Here is a 20,799-nt window from a genome sequence, read left to right as displayed (position 1 = left end):
ACCAGATCAGCGGTTCCTGAAATACTCGAACCAGCCCGTCTGGCACCAACATCCACGCCACGATCAGAGTCACAGAGATCATGTTTTTCCTTTCATCCTGATGTTTGATGTGAACATTACCTAAAGCTCTTGACCTGTATCTGCATGTTTGTTTGTTTTTTTGCATTGCTCTGCTGCCATATGATTGGCTGATTAAACTGCTGCATGAATGCGCAGGTGTTCCTAATAAAGTGGATGGTGAGTGTACAATCAAAGTCAGAAAATCCACGAAAAGCTCAAGAGCTCTTCTTCAGGTAGGCCGACACAAGCAGCCACTGATTTCCTTATTGACCAAAAACCTAATTAGTTCCACCCCGATGGCTATGAAGTGCACGCGCCATCTCCAATGCACCGCTACGGCCACAGAAAACCTCGGCTTCAAGGCAAATCTAGCGTTCTTTTCGTTCTCGTCGTTCCTCTAATGGACATTTCATTGTGCGACTTGCTTTGATCTTACATAACAGAAAAGTCATTTTCTTTCCATAACTGTAATAGCAAAAAAATCGGCTTCTGACATGGTCTGTGCTTTTTATGATATATAGGAAGGACCCAACCGAACCATAATCATGACACGTGATGGCGCTCATTTTTCTAGGTTGATTTTTATTCAGCGAAGCGTGTGCCTACAGTCATTTACAAACAGCACAGAAACAATGGGATTGTATTCTAAGGGACTGGTCAGCAGTTAGGACATTTACAATCATGCATTAAGACGTGAAAGGATTGCAATGGCATCACGCACTTGTGAAGAGCAACCTATGTTAAGGGCATAAAGATAGAATTCAAACTTGGGAATTGTGTAATGAATACATCTCACTCAAAGGTAAACAAGGGGACAGATCAATATGATCCAAAAAAAACAAACAAAAAAAACAGGGAGCGTTCAGAAAACCCATTACACATTTCCACTGCACCAAGAAAATATCCAACAGAACCTTTATAACTTTACCCTCCACGCTTTTTCCTTTTTTTAAACAACTTTTCTAAACTTACCTACCTTTTTTTTTTTTGGAGTCGCATTAAAAATGATTTGAATTAAAAACTCACGTTTCTATCATCATAAAACTGAGCAATTTGTTTATATTAAACAATACATTAAAAAGAAAAAAGAAACACCTTAGATATGAAGTATTGCTTTTCTGACACATATCCTTTTTATATAGCGGAATTAATCTTAACTAAACTGGCGTTTGGTTTTCTAATGAAAAACCAAATCAACAACAACAACAACAACAAAAAAACCCAACAACTAAGCAAAACTAAAGTATGTCAGAATCTGAAAACACGTTTATTTGACCTGTTATTTGTTTATGAAACTAATTTATCGAAATATTGTTATGTTTAGTTCTGGTGTTTGAAGTGGGGCGTGCTGTTTCCATGGATGATTAATGCAAAGGCACGTTAGTGGTTCAACAGCACGTGTTTGTGAACGGCCAGTGATAAAGACGAGACCAAATGAAAAAGGGTGCTTTTGTTAGATGAAGGCAAAATCAGAAACACGTCAACTCAAAATGGTTCTTCATATGCTTGTTGCTGATTGGGCACAGGGTATGAGTGTGACTATTACTATTAAGGGAAAAAAACTCCAAAAAATAATTAAAACGTGACATTACTTAAGCTGTTCTAGGGAAGAATACGTTCTTCTGAAAAACGCTGCTTCCTTTAGGCGAGTCTTCAGCGTACACATATTAATGCCATGCAACGTTAACAGCATAAATAAAAACCCTAGATGAATGCCCTTGATAAAATTAAACTCGGAAAAAAAACCATCAGTAGATTCATTTAGACTCGTATTTTCCGATTACCGTTTTCCGGGCCTCTCGGGCCGATGAGCCAATCTGTAGCCAATCAATGTTGATATGCTGCTGATTTGTGGTTGTGTTTTAGCTTTGGTTAATGTGTTTTGCACTTACAGGCCTCCGCCCCGGCGCTTTCTAAAGATGAGTAAACATCTGGTAAAAGCAAAAAAGGTCGGGCATTAATCCTGACTCGTAAGCAAAATTAAACGGACGTTAAGACGATCTACTGTGAGAGCAGGTGAAAAGAAAAATGAAGCAGCGAGGCAGAAGCAAAAGCTGTGGAAACCGCCATACATGTGAATCTTCCTCTTTCTAATTGATGTTAATCGTTGACATTTTCTACACGGGTGATTAATTGAATAATTGCACTGTCGGATGTGAAAACACAAACATGGACGATGATGTGTTACAGAATGATATCGCATTTCCTATGTGGAATTAGGCAACAGGCAAAAAGGTTTAAACACAAATGTGTGATATGTAACGCACAACAGGAAAGAATTTCTGAATCATAAAAATGTAAGCTATTTCATGTCCAGATAAAATGAAGCAATAATGTTTGAGGTAATAGATTACATATGATACAACTACGTCGTTTTTTTTTTTTTTTTTTTTTACATCACATTTTAAATAAGTGTAATTGTACGTGTGATTTCCATGAATGCTGTACATTCATTTAGTCTACCTGTACGTGAACCACCGTGAAAATCTGAGGTGAGATGAATCAGTCCTAATGAATCTGAGAATCCATCAACGACGGCTCTTTCCACGTCAGTGTTGAAAGGAGCATCGTCCAGCCAAATCCTAAAGAAGAAATGTGTTCTGTCTTTCAGGCCTTGGAATCTTTTTTTGTTTTGTTTTTTCCTTTTATTGAATGACCCTTGCACCTACTGGCATCTAGGTTGCACACATACACGCTTTAAATGTACAACAAAAAAAGGCAAAAATCAGTGTAAAAAATAATAAATCTAGTTTAGAAATCATCGCCTCGCGGTCTACTGGCTTTCCAGGCCATTCTCTAGACACTAGTCTATCTGAAATCTGATCATGCCACCAAACAAGCTTGAAAAAAGAAAACACAGTCAGTAACGCTATGGATAATTATCATTAGGAATAAGAGAGTGGGATATTCTGTGTGCGACCGACAAAAAAAGGTGCTGGGAAAAAAAATAATCAGGCGTGATGTTTGAATGATAATACACATAAGTTCTGTCTCTTTTCTTCACATATTTTGTGGCACAGGGGGAAGGGGGTAGTTTAGGCAAAGTGCTTCCGTACTGAATATAAGGGTCCTACAAGCATTTACACAGTAGATACAGGCACTTGAAAGTCTTTGGTTGGAGTGACCCAACATTGCAGAGATTCGCATCACAGTTTGTCGTCACCTTCCTCCTGGGTTCAATAGGCGACAAGTTGTTTGTTTGTTTTTTTTTCCATTCCCAGCCCCTCCTCCACTTCCGATATGGTTCATTCCAGTCTGACGCTGAACGAGTTCAGTCCATATATTCACCTAGGATCGTTCTTATCCCTCTGACAAAGCTACCTGAAAAACACAGCGTAAGCATGTAAAAATTGTAAAATATCAACATTCTACAAATCAAGGGGTGTGCTGTTACACGAAAATCATGCACGACGGTCAGGGCCTTTCACGAAGCGGATTTTACTGTTTAAACGCTTTAAAGAGGTTTATTCCATCAAAATACTCAAAAGCGTGTATAAAATGGTGTCGCACTAGAGTAACTGATAGATGAAGTGTAGTTCAGCGAAGCCACAGGTTCACTTGGTGCAATACACTCAGTGCATTTTTCTTTTTTGAAAACCCAAACATGAATGCACGTCGAAAAAAGGGCCAGTTCGGCTACCGCCCGAATTCAGTCCCTACCATACACCTCAGCTGTGAGCTTAGCAAGCCATATAAATTGTTTATTCACCCGTTAAAATTTAGCACAGTGATACTGCCGAGCGTGGTCTTCCCGGGCTAGCCAGTTAATGCGGATCAGGCAAGGGCAGAGCAATTTGTGTGGTTCTGGGGCATTTGCATCTGTCAGAGTGGCTGTTTTACATAATGAACACCTTCTGACCAAACAAATTCAACATCATTCATACACACAGACTGAACAGCTGAATTCAACAAATAAACTACACAGACAGGTATATAAGTGATGTTCTATATGAGGTCTTTTTTTTGTTTGTTTGTTTAAATTTTATTACAAATTTAAGAAAAGGACATATCAAACCTTTTCTGGACAGAAATCCGGGTTGTTCTGTCTTACTTTGCCAGGTCTACCTTTAATGACTGCATAGCAGAACATTGTAATCACCATCACAAACAGAAAGTAACTGGTGTGCATTAGGTGCAGGTTGATGAGAGAGCGATCGTCCTAGAAAGGCAGAAAGAGGAGTCTTACAGCTCAAGAACACTTGAGAAGAAACTCAAGCCAGTTAAGTTAGTCACACAAATTGGCTAAAGTCCATTGTAACCTCATGCCATTAAAGTACTTTGCTGGAATCCTATTACATGGTTATGCAATTGCTTTCTCTGGAAAGTGCATAAACAATAATTGAACTAGCACCAAGACATATCCACAGGACGGGAAGAGAAAATCGAGACTCACTTCTGGCACGATGACTGTGAGTTTAGGGTTCAGAGTGTGGTACACCTTCCCGACGGCGCCTTTGTAACACCAAAAAGGGTTGTAGTCCTGTGTGTACTTGGTGTCCGAGTCCCGCGCTGTGGTGAAGATCTTGTACCAGGATGTTGCGTTGCTGTACGTCTCCGGAACACAGTGAGGCGGTTGCCTGGAGGACAAAACGATGTTTGGTTGGAAACTTGAAAACACTAAATTCCAACATCAAATCCTTTTCGCAGCTGCACAGTGGTATCGGTTTATACACTCTTCAGGTTTAGCTTAATGTTTTTGAGGATCTAGCTACTTTCAACCTACACTTAACTGACCTAAGCCCTAAGCGTTGTATACTTGAATGATTACTGGAATGTGAAAAAAAACTTATAATGAACCTATAAACCAGTATCGCACGATTGTTAGTGACAGCTAACAACCTGCAGGCATCTCTTGTGTTCATGAGAGCTTATCGTGGAGGAAATCTCTGCTCTTCCCGAAAATAACACTGCTATCAGTTTCAACAAAATGAAACCTGGACATTCCAGAGAGCTACAAGAACAGTGTGTGGTACAAAGAACACAACAACACTAACTAACTTGCAGCGTTAAATCCTTATCAAAAACTGTGAAGCATGGTGGTGGGTGGGCGCATGGTGGCTTAGTGGTTAGCACGTTCGCCTCACACCTCCAGGGTTGGGGGTTTGATTCCCAATGTGACCCTGTATGTGCAGAGTTTGCATGTTCTCCCCGTGCTGCGGGGGTTCCCTCCGGGTACTCCAGTTTCCTCCCCCAGTCCACAGACATGCATGGTAGGCTGATTGGCGTGTCTAAAGTGTCCGTAGTATATGTGATTGTGCCCTGCGATGGATTGGCAGCCTGTCCAGGGTGTACCCCACCTTGTGGGCGCCCTGGGATAGGCTCCAGGTTCCCCGTGACCCTGACAAGCATACGCGCTATAGAAGATGGATGGATGGATGGATGGGGGTGGGTGTATAAACACAGACACCATGTTTGTCTGTGTGCTATCGTCACCGTGTTGTGGTGATCACTGCAGTTATACTCCTGTACCACACCTTTAAAAGGTGTGGTACAGAAGAATGGGTCAAAATACCTTCAGCACATATACAAAATGCTTTTCGACCATTAATCTTGACGGTCTAAATCATTTTGTTCAATGAAAATGAAACTGTGGTTGTGCGTGATTGTCAAAAGGGCATACTGATAGGAAAAGCACATGATTTTATTTTTCCTTAATGGTTTATGGTTGCATTTAACCTTATGGAGCATCCTCGGCACAAGTTAGTTCCTGTTATAATAAGACAGGACAAATGCAGCTTATTACAGAGATATTGCAAAATAGCAAGGTCTTTTTGTTTTGTCTGAAAACTTAAATGTTATTTGTTTATTTAATTATTTATTTTGAAACCTCTGGCTGTTACAAAGTTCAGACACTGGAGACTCCATCTATAAATGCTAAATAAACATCTGACATTTGTTACATGTGAAAAAACAACACACACAAAAAAACCTGTTTATGTATGTTCAGTAGTATTTAGCACTATTGTGTTAAAAGGACCAACCTTACCATCACAAACACTAGTATCTCCTTTTTGTTTAATTTAGACCTGGATATTGACAGACAACATGGGTAGAGCCTCGGCTGTTCAACGTACACCCGACTGACAAGATATCACTGAATCAACGGTGTAAAACTGTGTCAATATTTGAAGGCAACAATGCCGATTCACAGGATAAATACAAGTTCGGAACTTACACTGTGACGGGGAAGACGTTACTGACGGCAGTAACGGTCATGCAGGTGCTAAAGACCACCTGCTCGCAACGTCCGTGCAGGACGCAGTCGTCCGAGTTCCAGGATGCAGGCAGGGTGAAAGTAATGTTCATCTCTTCGTGAGCTTCCCTGCCTACAACCACAACACACACACACACAAATACATGCACGTAGACATAATCAAAAGTTCCATAAAGGCAGAACACATCCCACACTGTTGCTTTAGCGGCTCTGCATTTGGCTGAAGAACAAAAAATAACATGCAGAAATGATTCAGTCCGAATTTAACGCTTCCAGTAAGAACGCTATTCTGTTCCCCACACACACAGTCACACAGACAGACACACAGTCACACACACGTATACACAGACAGACAGACACACACACACAGAGAGACAGACAAACACACACACAGACACACACACACACACACACAGAGACAGACAAACACACACACAGACACACACAGGTCTGTTATCACTCATTAACAAGACCACACTGCTTAAACAATAAAACCATTCTTCAGTTTGCGATGTCACCTGAGTAACACATTATTAATAGTACCTAGGACGAAAGAAAAAAAAAAATCAATAAATCAATAACCACCTAGCTCAAACACTTTTTTTCTTTGTTTAATAATATGCAGCATTAGGCGCAAACAATTTCTTGTTTTCCTTCTGACCGCTTAAGAAGAAGCCAACATACGGGCTGGGATTGGAGCCAAATTTGTCTTTATAGCGTCTTGTAAAAGGAATGTAAATGTCTCTGTATATTTCCATTCTCTAGTATAACAACACGACCTGAGAGAAAAACAACAGCCGTGGCATATTATCGGTTTCATTCTACGCTTCAAGAACAGAATTTCTTATTAAAATAGGGAATAAAAAAACAACAGGGAAAAAACACAGTACACACAGCCTTAAAAGCTTTACCACACACTTACCAGCCAGGCCAACCTGATGGCCCATCACGGTGGAGTACAGGTGGGTGATGTTGCGCGAGTAACCGCCGAACGGCTTCAGAGGATCCAGGGTGAGAGTAATGGTGACGGAGATGTTAATAGGACCTGGGTCCTCCAGCAGCAATGGCGCTTGAGTGCTGGTGCGTGACTGGCTACTCGTCACCGTGCTCTCCGGTGTCGTCGACTCGTTCAGGCCATGCTTGAGTGTCTCGTTCTCCGAGATGCAGAAGTCCAGCTCGTTAAAACGTAGCAGAAAGGTGTTCCAGTCCTAAAGAGTGTGCAGATCATTGGTTCGTTGATGTACTGAAACATTCAACCGTTAATGATATCCCCATTTCCCCATTTAAAAGGTAAAAGGGAATTTTGGGCAGCATTTCACCCACTCATGTCCATATGGTAGAAGAAAGACTTTTAAAGTTCCATTTCAGAGGACTTTCCCCATGTTTAAACTACCGACATAATCTGACAGGACAGGAAGTACTGTTGTGAAAGAATGTTGTGCAGTGTACAAATCGCTAGCCAAATACTGCTCAATCTTAGACCTCAGAAAGTCCCTTCCACACTTGTATATTTAGTCTGTCCACAGTTTTTCCCATTTGAAATGACTAACTGTCCCAATTATGGGGATTAATACAAAGTGCTGGAACCCAGTTGTTTTTCTGTTTAGGGCCCAAGCACTAGAACCCTATTTTCTACTCCTTGGTATTATTCTTTTTCTGCCCTAAAACTAATCATGCAGAAAAAAATGTAAGTTGTTACACAGTTAGATTTTTCTTTTCTCCATTTGATCTACAGGGTGTCCCAAAAGTCTCAATACATAGGGGAACTTAAAACTTTTTTGCAAAATGTCTTCCAATTAAAAAAATAAATAAAATACTTTTACAGTCTCTGTATGTTTTTTTTCAGATAGCCTTTAAGAATGCCTTTGACAAAAGAAAAACTCACTGAAATCATTCTCACGGCTGGATCGGGAACCTGTTGCGAGGGACTTTTAAGGGATACGTGGGAAGCGCACACTACACAGCTGCCAAACTTATTAACAAATTCAAAGAGACTGGAAGTGTCCGAGAAGTGGACATCCACGAACGTCCACGAACATCCACTGACGAAGGCTGAACCGACGTGGTGTGTATGGAGACTTTTGGGACACCCTGTAGCTCTATGGTCTCTTTTGTGTTCCATGTAACTTGGCAAGAACTGGCGATTGTAAGATCCGCGAAGGGTGCTTGGACCCCGCGGATCACCGCATGAAAATATATTTTATTATTATTAACACTTAAAGCTTTTAAAAAGTCACTGTATGATCATGATACTCGTTGGTGCAATAGTTGGACCGTAACCACTCAATTGTGGTTAAAAATCCAGTAAACACTGTCACGTGCACAGTGTTTTGAGTTATGACGAGTCTTGTCAACACAATGATGTTCTGCGTTTCCTTTTCACGCTACCCAACAAGACAGGCTCGAGTAGACGTGCATTCTTCGAAACTGAAAAATACTGTAATCATTTTGAAAATGGTTTTGTAATTAATGTTTTCACCGTTGTTGATTATAGGCGAGTTATATAGTGTGGGTTGGAAGTGTACTGAATGATAACTCTTATCAGCTGGCTTACTGATTAGACTACTATATGATGTAAACCAACATCCACTTATCTGCCAAGTCATTATTAACCGGGAAGATAACTTGTATTTTATACCGTCTGTACTGTAAAAATGCACAGAGATTAAAAGCAATTGGATATGCTTGTGTTCATAGTCCATATCTGTGAGAGTTGAAAACTGGGCCTCAGGTTTTTTTTTTTTTACCCAAATTGCAAGAGTGCATTTAAAAACAAAAAACAAAAAAGCAAGCACCCCGTACCTCTGTCATTTCAGGCGATTTAATTTCCTTGATCTTGAAGAAATATCCGACCGTGAGGAACGTAATGGCCACGGCGCTTACACTGACCATAAATATGACCAGCGGTGGACGGTTGCTTATGTAGGTCTTCAGGTTCTCCAGAGGGTTTAGCAAGAACACCTGCATACAGAAAAAGGCCAGTCTAGAACTGAACATTTAGGCAGCATGCCACAACAAACCGTTATATGATCATTGCTTCACACATAATTATGTAAGGAATAAAACAAGCAGGGTTGCACTCATTGGAAAATAACCAACGATGACCTGGTGTGATGTGGCCCTATGCAAAGTGAGGATTCTGTAGAATTCAATCTTACTACCAATTGAATTCAATCTTCCTACCAATTCCTATCAAAAAAAATAAAAAAAAAAACAAAACCAAGTGGATGCTAGCCTAATGCAGTTTACTTTGCATAGGCAAAACACTCCTGGAATGTTACTCCAGTAGTTTTAAAATATTAATCATGCCAAAAATAGCAGGTTTCCAATGCTTTACCCTCTCTAGACTTTCTACACATGTAATTCAGTCATCGTTCTTGGCTCAGCCTCACGGAAAGCAAAATCACTCATGGAGCTGTCAGTCATAAAATGCATGATGCACATATCCTGCTAGCATATTATTATGATGTAGTGGAAAAATTCTGCTTAGCACAGTCATTACATATTAAGTATCTCTCATGGATTCATAATCTTTGGGAAGTTGGTAAACAAAATCAAAACAAAACTGATCATTTAAAATAATTTTAAAGAAGCTTAAGGATGTTGTTTAGAGCAAGCATATGAAAATCTGGGTAAACTCGAGCTGCTGTCTTGGCATGTTCTGCATGTCTCCATGTGGTTTTCCTTCAGGTTCTCTGGTTCCCTCCAAAATTCTCTTCACCGGTGGGTGGACTGGCTACTCTAAATTTCCACTCAGCTCCAGATCCAACAACAACAGACACTGAACTGATGGGACTACATTCAGGCTAGGTTGTCAATTGAGTAGATTGAATTTCTGGTGAAAGTCTCCATGAAACTGGTGCAAGAGCCACGAATTCCATACGTTGATGTATTTTGTAATGAAGAGTGACGGTGCGTCGAAGTGCTGGATTGTTTTACTCCGACAATAGATTTCGAGATATGCCACACCCCCAGGGAATCTAAACAAACTTGACAGGAACTTGGCGAACAAAGGTAAATACAGACAACAGCGTACAGTTGTCTGTGGAGGACTTCACGACGACGCCTTCACCCATGGCTGTTGACTTTATCCTGAAGACGATATCCAAGATGACGGGATGTTGAGTGTTTTTTGGAGTTATGCCATACATGTTTGAGCTCAGAAACATCTGAGGTAGCAAGACAATCCAGCGTTGAAGAACTCAAAGTTGGTTAAACACTCCTCTGAAAAGAATCTCTCGTCACATAACCGCCAACTCTCACAGGTTCAACCAAACTCGCACCTCTTTCAAATGAGTAAACTCCAACCACTTTTCCCCTCAACTAAGAGACGGTCGTAAAAGCGAAGAGTGTCTGGGAAAATGCACAGCCAAAAACTCACCAACAAACCATGTTTTGCCGCTCAAGATCCGCCCACAGCATTTGATTGGATGGACAAAAGACTAGTACAGGATGAGTCGTCAAAAAAAATTAGCCATTTTAAAATTAACCAAGTGATGAACTATAAAATTAAAACAAGACTATCTCTCTCTCATATATTATACTATATCAAAAGTTAGCTAGAATCAAGCAAACTGAGCCACATATATAATCAAAAACAAAACATTTTTTATTTAATAAATAAGTAAATTATAATGATGCTGACTTGGTTATAATTTGTTGAAGGGTTTATTGATGTTTAAGCCAAGAAATATTGAGCAATCCAGCTAGAAAGTGCTCTGAGTGTCGTCCAGCTGCATCAACACACAGGAACACAGGATGACAAGCAGCTACGCAGCTAGTCACTTACACTAGTGTTTACTCCCCACTGTGTTTTTAATAGATAACCTACATGCTTTCAACATACCTCAGTGTTGTGAAAATGTTCACTACATCCAAAATAAACTGCTTTTGTGTTAAATTAGCGGCTTGCTAACTTAACATTACGACTTGTCTGGATTAATGTTACCTAGCTTTAAATAATACCGGCGGATAGAAAACAAAGGTTAACGTTAGACAGCTGTAGTATAGTAGGAAATTGGGGGGGGGGGGGGGGCTGTACATTTAACAAAGTGTTTAGGTTTCTATCTGACCAGGTCTGCTTGGAAGCGTCAACTCACCATTTTGGGGTCAGTGTTTGTACAGCTGAAGATAGGTCGCGCGCAGGCTAACAGGCTAGCTTCAGCTTTGCTTCAGACGAAGAAGTAAGCACGCGCGCTGCAGGACAGGTACATGAGCGGCTCGCGCTCTTTCCCATCATTGAGATTTCCCTTGAGATGTAAAAAGCTCGAGGCAAACTCCCTTCTAATATACAATAAACATCTGGAACACTCCAGACAGCTAGCCTAGCCCTCGAACTACGACAGAGAGCTCGACGCTGCAAGGTTGCCAAGTCTGACAAAAACCCAGCCCAAACCCAGACCTGACATCAATACAGAAAAGTGTCTCTACAAACCCAGACCTGAAGTCAACACAGAAAAGTGTCCCTACAAACCTGTATCTGAAGTCAACACAGAAAAGTGTCCTGACAAACCCAGACCTAAAGTCACCACAGAAAAGAGTCCCTACAAACTCAGACCTGAAGTCAACACAGAAAAGTGTCCCTACAAACCCGGACCTGACTTCAAAACAGAAAAGTGTCCCTACAAACCCATCCCAAAACCAGATAGCTGGTCAATAAAAACAGCTTCATATCTTTTCAAAACCCAGACTTAAAACCAATTCAACCAATTCAACCAATTCCACCTTGATGTCCTGACAAACGAGATTTAAACCCAATCCAAAACCAGCCAATTGGGCAAAATAAAAAGCTTGATGTCCATGCAAAACACAGACCTAAAACCAACCCAAAACAAAAAAGCTTGGTCCCCTGGAAAACCTATTTGAGGGTGTCCACATGTCCTCTTTTTCGGACCCTACAAAAGTGTCCGGCTGGGATTTCTAAATTTGAGAAAATGTCAAGGATTTCATTATGATGTGCTTATGGTCTAATAATGCATCATATTTGCATTGCCTTAACCCCTCTCTGTAATTCCTGCCTTCTTGCACACAAATTGGTCCAATTCTTGCAGCAACTATTGGCCAAATTCCTGCCTCTCAACCATTAGCCTACTCTCAGCAAATGTGCAAAAGTGAAGCGCTGTTTTGTACAGTGCCAAAGAGTTGCTGGACAATAGCAGCAAATGATAGATGTCCTGAGTAGAAACAATGCCAATGGCCATGTAAGGTAATTTTTAATTTAATGTTTAATTTCAAGTACACTCATGGCATCTAATATTTTATTTTATTCCATAGCCATTCAAAAGAATGTATGAAAAAATTTAAAATGTGGGCAGAGTGATTATTTATTTATATATATTTAGAAGAAGCTTTTACTTATCACATATACATTACAGTGATATTATTTTCTTCACATATCCCAGCTTGTTAGGGTCAGCCATGATATGGCACTCCTGGAGCAGAGTAGGTTTAGGGCCCTGCTTGGGGGCCCAACAGTGCCTTGGCACTGCTAGGGTTTGAACCCCTGTCCTTCTGATCAGTAATCCAGAACCTTAACTGTTGAGCTATCACTGCCCATTTTTCTGTGCATATTTTTATGGGCATAAGGTGTTCATTTATGTGATGCTAATAGTGTGTCGTTTTCAGTGTATTAAAGTTTGCATTCATGGTAACACTGTTTTGAATGCAATTACCCTCACACCAAAAATAAAAAAGGTGTCCTTTTTTATTGACCAACCTGCTGGTCAATAAAAAACTGGATGTCCCTACAAACCCAGACATAAATCTCACCCAGAACCGGACAAGTGGTCAATAAAAAAGAGCTAGATGTCTGTATAAACCCAGGCCTAAAACCAATCATTCAGCCCAAAATCAGACCAAGAGTCAGTAAAACCAGCACTAAAACCATTCCATTGGCTGTAGCCCAATGGTCAAAAAAACCAGCCCAAGAACCCCCATGGCCAGTACAACCAGCCTGAATCCACTCCAACCTTTACTAAATCCTGCCAAAATCAGCCCAGAAAACAGCGAATTAAACCAGCCCAAAGATCCAACCTCTAGAAGAGGCAGTCCACCTCAAGATTATTTCACCCAAAATTATCCATTCATTTGTCTTCTGTTACAGTTTTATCTTGGTCAGGGTGACAGTGGATTCCAGGGAAAACAGGGTATAAGGTGTTAATTCATCCTGGAAACCAGTAGAATGAAACCAGAGAACCCTTAACAGACAGAGGAGAACATGAAAAACTGAGATAGGAACATGAGCTCAGAATCAAACTGGGGACCCTGGAACTATGAGGTGGCACAAATACACAATGGACCACTGTAGCAAAGTATGCCATTTACAACCTTATAAGTTCAACCAATGCTGTTATTCCAGCATAGGTGTATTTAAAATTAACCTAATAATTTTTTTTAAACACAGCAGCCTTGTGGTTTCATATTATTATACTATTCTACTATACATTGTCACAAATAAAGAATTTCTGTACTTAGATTGAGAAATAATACATTCATCCACTTAATACAGTAATAATATTGTCTATAAATGTGTTTACAGTTATATATATATATATATATATATATATATATATATATATATATATATATATATATATATATATAATGTAAACATACTGTATAGCAATAAGCATAAAGTTGTATACTTGTGAGTTTGAAAATTCTGAACCTGGCAACACTGATTTGCTGTCCCTCCCCTTATACCCTTGGCATTTCAGCCCAATCGTTTTCCGACAAATCCCGCCTTCTGAGAGCTGATTGGCTAGTGCTTTTACGCGAACAACGTGAAAACGGCGCTGCTGTGAGTGAGAGCTGTTAGCCAACCAGTTCATTGTAGGCGGGTTTATCGCAATATGGGTGGGAAAAACAACCTCAGTCCGTTGTCTATTAGCCAGAGAATTCTAGCGTCATGGGAATATCTATTTTCATTGGCTAATATACAGCTACGAAAACAAAAGAGTACATTTGATTGGCTCGGTGCTCTGTCAATCTACTAGTCTTCGCATTGATAAGGCGAGATGTGCAAAGATTTCAATATGAGTGAGTTTTATCAAACGGAATTTTGTTTTCTTCCAGAAACTGTTACAATAAATACAACAGCCTACATGTGGAATGTTATTATTAATGAGCAGCAGATTTGTTTGCTCGGTTTGTTGTAGTCATGTTAATATCTACAGCTAGCTAGCAGGTTTTATTTTGTTGCTAGTTGTGTATAATTAGCTAGGTAAATAAACGGATATTATTATATATTCCAGATTACTGAATTACTTCCACCGGAAGTGTCATGGTGCTTCTGAGGGAAGGTCTGTGTCCAGGGCTGAGTGAAGATCTCGTCAAAGCTCTACGTGAAGAAGATGTTAGAACAGGTTCTGCCTGCCTGACAAACAGAATTATTTTCCCATTAAATGTAAATTTAGCCTTGATATAACTAACCATATTTGTCTTTCAGTCGAGGACCTTGTTTTGTCTGACCCAGAACAACTGGCCCAGAAATGCTCAGTGTCCTATAAGGTTTGTAGTGAGCTGTACACTTATTTAATATCGTCTGCACTTAATAACACTTGGTCCAATTTGTCCATCTTTCTAAGATGTTAAGTCAAACGAGTCCTGAATTTGAACACAATTGTGGTTAGTTCTCTCATTTTCTGAATTTAGTCAACTGATGTTACCTCAGAACATGTCGTTCATTCATTCATCCATCCGTCCATCAGTATCCGTGTTATCCTGGTCAGAGAAACCTCCGGGTTGGGATATCAGTCCATCAAAGGGCACCTTCGACTTTCTGTGACACAACATATTAAGAAACTATCAGCAAAACAACAGTGTTGCATTTCCACAAACAAAACAACAAAATATCCCTGACTTCAATGACACTTTAGGTAATATCTGCAGGGATAAATTAACACTGAAAGGGAAATGGATTTAAAACAACAAAAGTTGTATGTGCCAAGAACTACGTTAAGAGCCAAGAGCTTATAATCTGTAGGTATTACCTGTAATATGTAAATGTTTAAAGTTTAAAAAGATTAGCCAAAAGATAGCACAGGAGTTGGGATTTGTTACAAAACAGATGGGAAAAATAACCCTAGTGACACCCTCCACATCAGTTGTTTGATTGGAGAACGGTCATGTTATGCTAAAATCTATTTTCACTGGCTAATATAATGCTATGGAAAAGAGAGTACATTTGATTGGCTGGATGCTCTGGCAGTCTGTCAAAGTTTTACAAATACTGCAAAACATTAAGAGCACATGGTCTACAAAATCCCAACTCAAAACCCTGACAAACCCAGAATGAAATGCAACCCAAAACCAGCGCACTGGTCAATAAAATAAAGCTTGATGTCCCCACAGTATGGGGCAGTGGTGGCTCAGTGGTGAAAGGCTCTGGGCTACTGCTCAGAAGATCAGGTGTTCAAGCCCCAGCACTGTCAAGCTACCACTGTTGGGCCCTTGAGCAAGGCTCTTAACCCTCAATTGCTCAGTTGTATAAATGAGGAAAAAAAAGAAGAGCTAATTATATAATTTCTCCATCTGGGGGTTAATAAAGTAATATCTTATCTGAAAATGTAAGTCACTCTGGATAAGGGCATCTGCCAAATGCCATATAAATGTAAAATGTAGATGTACAAAACCAGACTGAAACCCAACCCAGAACCAGCGAACTGGGTCACAAAAAAAGTCTGTACAAAACTAGGCTTAAACCCATCCCAAACACAAAACATCTTGGTGTCATGGCAAACCCGGAATTAAACTCAACCCAAAACCAGCCAACTAGTCAATAGACAAAAACTTTGTCAGTCTGTAAACATTTTACAAATACCACAAAACTATAACAGCTTTCAATCAGAGTTATTAAATGTTCATATATCACAATAACCATGATATCTCAGACAAGTGTTTTGTGACATAAATGCTCTCAATATTGATATAATGTTGAGGCATCACTCCAAACTTGGCTCTAACCAGATAAGTGGTCTTGAGCTACAGGCAGTGCAAGATAATTGCACTTTGAAATGTGTCTGTTCTTTCCAGGCCTTGGTGGCAGTTCGGCGTGTGCTTCTGGCTCAGCACGCGGCGTTTCCAGTCTCAGGAGCCGACCTGTATGACGAGCTGCTGAGCTCCACGTCTATTCTCTCCACAGGAATCGCCAGGTGACTGCATTTCCATGCTCCTATGTCTCAGTACAGAGAAGTGTGTGAACAGAACTGAACGAGTAACACAGTAACGTGCAGCGGGGAACTGGCAAAAGATATCGATGCTCCAGGACTCCTAGACAATCAGACATTTGTACGAACTCTTGTGAATGGCTGCGTTTTTGGAAAATGCATAAACTTTGTTTCTATCTGTGATTTAACAAAAGCAGTTATGATGTTTGACCCCTTACCATGGTGACATATGTAAACTGTACTTTTCTGCCTCTAAAGCAGCGTTCAGCCCAAACGTGAATAAAATTTGCCTGGCGGAAAAACCGATTGACCGAAGGGGAAAGGGCACAGAACGGGAATGAGGCAAATTTTCAGGAGTGTTCACTTGTGTGTGTGTGTATGTATATATGTATATATATATATATATATATATATATAACTTGTTCGTGTGTGCCAATAGAAAATGTGGGGCCATGGGACTGTGGTCTGGTTTGTCAGTAAAAAAAAAATGCATACATTACTTAAAAAATAAATAAATAAAAAATAGTGGTCACAGTTTGCCTAATGTTTTTCCTTAATGTTGCTTGGTGAAAATCTGGTGGTGGGGGGCATGGAGAGATACAGTATATTTGCTAGTAAGTGATAAAAGATGTATGTAAAGGCCATTTTTGGTCAACATCTGATCATCACACCAAAGCCATGGCCATTAACACAGATTTCGTCCCTGTTCTTGCTAGTAATGCTGGTACCTCAGAGACAGTACTGTATACTTGTGTGTAAATTGTGTACCTGTGTACAACCTTGTTATGGTGGTTTTACGACTGAAGTCTGTCTTTCCTCCTCTCCAACTGCGTAGTATGGATAACCTGCTTGACTCGGGTCTGTACACAGGGGAGATCACTGAACTTTGTGGAGGACCAGGAACGGGTAAAACACAGGTGAGCTTTCCCATTCAAACCCACCAAAATGGCATAATATGCAGTAGAGTAAAGTTTGAAAGTGCAGATCAATTTCATCCCTGTGTGGTTCATTTTTAGCTAAATCCAATCACATTACACATCCAAACATACACATTGGACCAAAAAAAACACCATCAGCAGCAGGTGCAAATAAAATAAACATTGTGTGTGCATAAGTATTCACCTCCCTTTTTGTAGAACACCTAAATTAGTTCCTTTTTTTTTTTGGAAAGAAACATGGTTACAGCATCAAATTCTTAGCGCATGTGCAATGGGCCGGATTATCGGGCCCGTATATTTGGCATCCCTGATTTCCATCCATTTTCCATACCACTTATCCTTCACATGCTCGTGGGGCAGCCTGGAGCCTATCTCAGGGAACTCGGAGCACAAGGCAGGGGACACCCTGGACAGGGTTCTAGTCCATCACAGGGCACAATCGCACATACATTCACACGCTACGGACAATTTGGAAATGCCAATCAGCCCACAATGCGTGCCTTTCGGCCGGGGGAGGAAACCGGAGTACCCCCAATTTATAGTGTTAAGATAATTCGTCATTAAAGCACATTGTCTCATTTTATTGGATTTTTTCCCCCCTATCTCGTCTTAACCCTCAGACATGCTTCAGTGTAGCTGTCAACGTTGCACATGAGCTCAAGCAGAAGGTCATGTACATCGACACAAACGGAGGACTAAGCGCTGCCCGGCTGCTTCAGATGCTCCAGCAGAAAACCGTCAATACAGCAGAGCAGGTAGGACTCCCACATCGGAGACGATTCCCGCAGCACCACAGCGTTCTCGAATCTGATTGGTCAGAAAGTGTTGACTGATTATCATCATACATTTATAGTTCGTATAGTAACAACTTAGACAGGGACATTTTTATTTTTATTTTTTTAAATGTCTCAAATTTTCGCTTATTATTTTCCTGTAACAAGTCTCCCAAGAGCTTTATTCCTATCATAACTGCTGCGTATATACATGTGCCTAGATGAATGCTCTTCAGAGGATCAGCGTGCTCAGAGTGTTTGACGTCTTCGCCTTATTGTCCTGCCTTCAAAGTCTAAGAGCCAGCGGTCTCCAGAAGGTAAACTAATTTTTAAAACTGATTTTAAATAAAAGGCAAATATGCTCTAGTTTGATCAGAGAGTTTGATTCTCTTAGGGAGACGTTGGTGGTTCAGTCAAAGCCGTGATCGTGGATTCCGTGTCTGCCGTGCTCTCCCATATGCTTGGAGGAAAACAGAATGAAGGTGGACATTTTTTTTTGTTTGTATCAAAATATTTCTCAACCTCATCAAGTTGAATGAATTGTCACTTTCTGTAGGCATGTCCTTGATGATGCAGGTAGCTACAGAGCTGAAGGTGATCGCCAAAGATTTTAACGTAGCTGTTCTGGTGAGTAATTCGTTCTTGATGATGTCTAGGTGAGACTCTTCGGTGGCTTCCCTTGGAGAAAGAATTCCTTCAATCGCCTATTATAGTGTGAATGGTTAACGGTTTTGGATATGAATGTGTCAGGTGACCAATCACGTGACGCGAGATGGGAACAATCAGGTGAAGGCAGGACTGGGGCAGTCATGGAGTCACGTTCCACGCACACGAATCCTCCTGCAGCGAGTGGAGCGGCCTGGAGCTTCCTCCAACTTACGCACTGCCGCTCTTCTTAAATCCTCTCGACAGGTCAGTTTTCTGTTCAACTCATTTAGAAGGAAACGGGAGAATACTTATATGTTGGACGTAAAGGGTTTTGATACGAGAAACTGAAATTCTCTGTATAGTGACGAGTAGAAGAATCAAAACCGTTCATGCGGTGCATTTAAGCAAGAACAAAAATGCTTTAGTATGTAAACCACGTATGTAATTTTCAGGGGGGATTCAACATACTCTATAAGTGATGATAGGAAAGACTTTAGCAGCTGGGAACTGGTTGGCTACAATTTTTAAAAAAAAAAAAAAAAGTCTTTTTTTGACATTAATTATTGAAAATAAAGAAGAAAAACAGAGCATTGTTTAAAATAAATAAAAATTAAAAAATTTCCTACGGATGATGTTTCAGTCGGCTCCAGAATTATTGGCACCCTTGCTTTAAAAATAAACATTGGAGGTAATTTCTACGAGTGCCAATTATTGCGACAGATGGTTTTGTTAAAAATATATATATTTCTTTGAATAAATTTACTTCACTTAAACGATCAGATTTCTCTCATTTTCAGTGTGAGATTAAGCTAGTTAACCATTTTATTCCTAACTCTTTCACCCATCTAAATTTACCAAGGGTGCCAAGAATTCTGGAGCTGACTGTTGCATATAAGAAAACGTTGGACTAGACGTTTGTTAGTGAAATGAAGTTGTCGAGTAAACAATCCTCTTGTATTCTGTAGATGTTTGTTAACGTCTTTTTTTTTTTTTCTTTAAAAAAGCCTTGCTACATGATGGAGGAGTTTGATTTGAGCCCACAGTCTCAGGGAGAGTCGTGGCCTGGCTTTGCTGGGAAGAGGAAATTGGACACTGATTCATAAGAAGCTGCTAACCTTTTAGGTACCCAACATATTTCGAAAAGTCACGACATGGAATGAAAATATATATATATATATATATATATATATATATATATATATATATATATATATATATATATATATATCTGCATGCTTTCAGTAGGAAATTCCAGTTTTCTACAGAGAGTACTACAGAATCGGAGCATCTTATGAACATCAACTTTTGTTCCGAATCAGTTTAAGTGAGGAATAAAAACAGGAAGGAAAAAGAAAATAAATCGATCAACGACCACCCTGAAGTTGACTTATAGCACGCCTTGAAATGTTTTATTCCTCTTGTACCACAGCAATTTACTTGTTCGCAACCCTATCCTTGTAACTATTATTTTTATATATATATTCTCATAGGACCGCGTTAATATAAACCTTGCTGTAGTAGAAAATAAATCACTGCTGTGGTTTAACATCATTCATTAAATACACCACAAAGAAGGAATCTGTAAATGTACGAGTCTTTGCAGTTATATGTAGCTAGTTGGGACATAGTTGTTTGTTTTTTAAATACCAAACAAACACAATGATAAATAAGCAGTGTTTATTTTAGTGGTGAGAAATGTTAATGAAACACTGTCAGTGTTTTTTTTTTTTTTTTTAAAAAGCATGAAATATGGTTTTGTTGTAAATAAGCATTAAAAAAATGTTCACTTTAATCTGCACCTTTTTGTTTTGCATTAATATTTAGGACAGTCCCAGACTTTTATTGCTTTATGTTGGTGTGTTTATAATTTGACTCGTGTAATACTGTACACTTTGCCAAAAAACTGGTTCTCCCTCTTTTTTTTTTTAAAAACAGAACCTCAAATCGTTCATTGTCCATATCGTAAATGTAAGAAATCAAACTTTTAACCTGCTCCAGAG

General features: G+C 39.8%; 2 protein-coding genes across 4 annotated transcripts; one reads left to right on the top strand and one right to left on the bottom strand.

Moving 5' to 3' along the window:
* Positions 1 to 624: 624 nt before the first annotated feature.
* On the bottom strand, positions 625 to 11,652 carry tmem248 (transmembrane protein 248). The gene is made up of 7 exons (XM_017460043.2): positions 11,374 to 11,652; positions 9,077 to 9,235; positions 7,197 to 7,482; positions 6,236 to 6,386; positions 4,454 to 4,637; positions 4,076 to 4,219; positions 625 to 3,381 (listed from the first exon to the last, which is right to left on the bottom strand). Exons 1-7 carry the CDS (start codon positions 11,374 to 11,376, stop codon positions 3,361 to 3,363), a joined length of 948 nt encoding a protein of 315 aa, XP_017315532.1. The 5' UTR covers positions 11,377 to 11,652; the 3' UTR covers positions 625 to 3,360.
* Positions 11,653 to 14,215: 2,563 nt separating this feature from the next.
* Positions 14,216 to 20,597, top strand: rad51d (RAD51 paralog D). Of its 3 annotated transcripts, XM_017460042.3 has the most exons (12): positions 14,216 to 14,311; positions 14,527 to 14,637; positions 14,721 to 14,782; positions 16,307 to 16,425; positions 17,276 to 17,357; positions 17,999 to 18,133; positions 18,373 to 18,468; positions 18,546 to 18,633; positions 18,708 to 18,778; positions 18,902 to 19,063; positions 19,804 to 19,921; positions 20,042 to 20,597. In XM_017460042.3, the coding sequence occupies exons 2-11, from the start codon at positions 14,556 to 14,558 to the stop codon at positions 19,900 to 19,902; spliced, it is 996 nt and encodes a 331-aa protein (XP_017315531.1). In that variant the 5' UTR covers positions 14,216 to 14,311; positions 14,527 to 14,555; the 3' UTR covers positions 19,903 to 19,921; positions 20,042 to 20,597. The 3 variants fall into 3 exon arrangements, with proteins under 3 accessions (XP_017315531.1, XP_017315530.1, XP_053532920.1); XM_017460041.3 differs by lacking the exon at positions 20,042 to 20,597 and having other exon boundaries at positions 19,804 to 19,962; XM_053676945.1 differs by lacking the exons at positions 14,216 to 14,311; positions 20,042 to 20,597 and adding an exon at positions 14,328 to 14,419 and having other exon boundaries at positions 19,804 to 19,962.
* The last annotated feature ends 202 nt before the right edge of the window (positions 20,598 to 20,799 follow it).

Source organism: Ictalurus punctatus, chromosome 28 (assembly GCF_001660625.3).
Source record: "Ictalurus punctatus breed USDA103 chromosome 28, Coco_2.0, whole genome shotgun sequence".
In the NCBI taxonomy this organism is placed as follows: domain Eukaryota; kingdom Metazoa; phylum Chordata; class Actinopteri; order Siluriformes; family Ictaluridae; genus Ictalurus; species Ictalurus punctatus.
Note: the sequence above shows the minus strand (reverse complement) of the source record. Positions and strands in the feature narration are given on the sequence as shown.

Coding starts and splice junctions, on each gene's coding strand:
- rad51d (XM_017460042.3), top strand. CDS start 14,556: ATGGTGCTTCTGAGGGAAGGTCTGTGTCCAGGGCTGAGTGAAGATCTC. Junction 14,638..14,720: donor TGAAGAAGATGTTAGAACAG/GTTCTGCCTGCC, acceptor TTTGTCTTTCAG/TCGAGGACCTTGTTTTGTCT. Junction 19,064..19,803: donor TTCTTAAATCCTCTCGACAG/GTCAGTTTTCTG, acceptor TCTTTAAAAAAG/CCTTGCTACATGATGGAGGA.
- tmem248 (XM_017460043.2), bottom strand. Junction 6,387..7,196: donor CCATCAGGTTGGCCTGGCTG/GTAAGTGTGTGG, acceptor TTGTGGTTGTAG/GCAGGGAAGCTCACGAAGAG. Junction 3,382..4,075: donor CGGATTTCTGTCCAGAAAAG/GTTTGATATGTC, acceptor TGTGTTTTTCAG/GTAGCTTTGTCAGAGGGATA.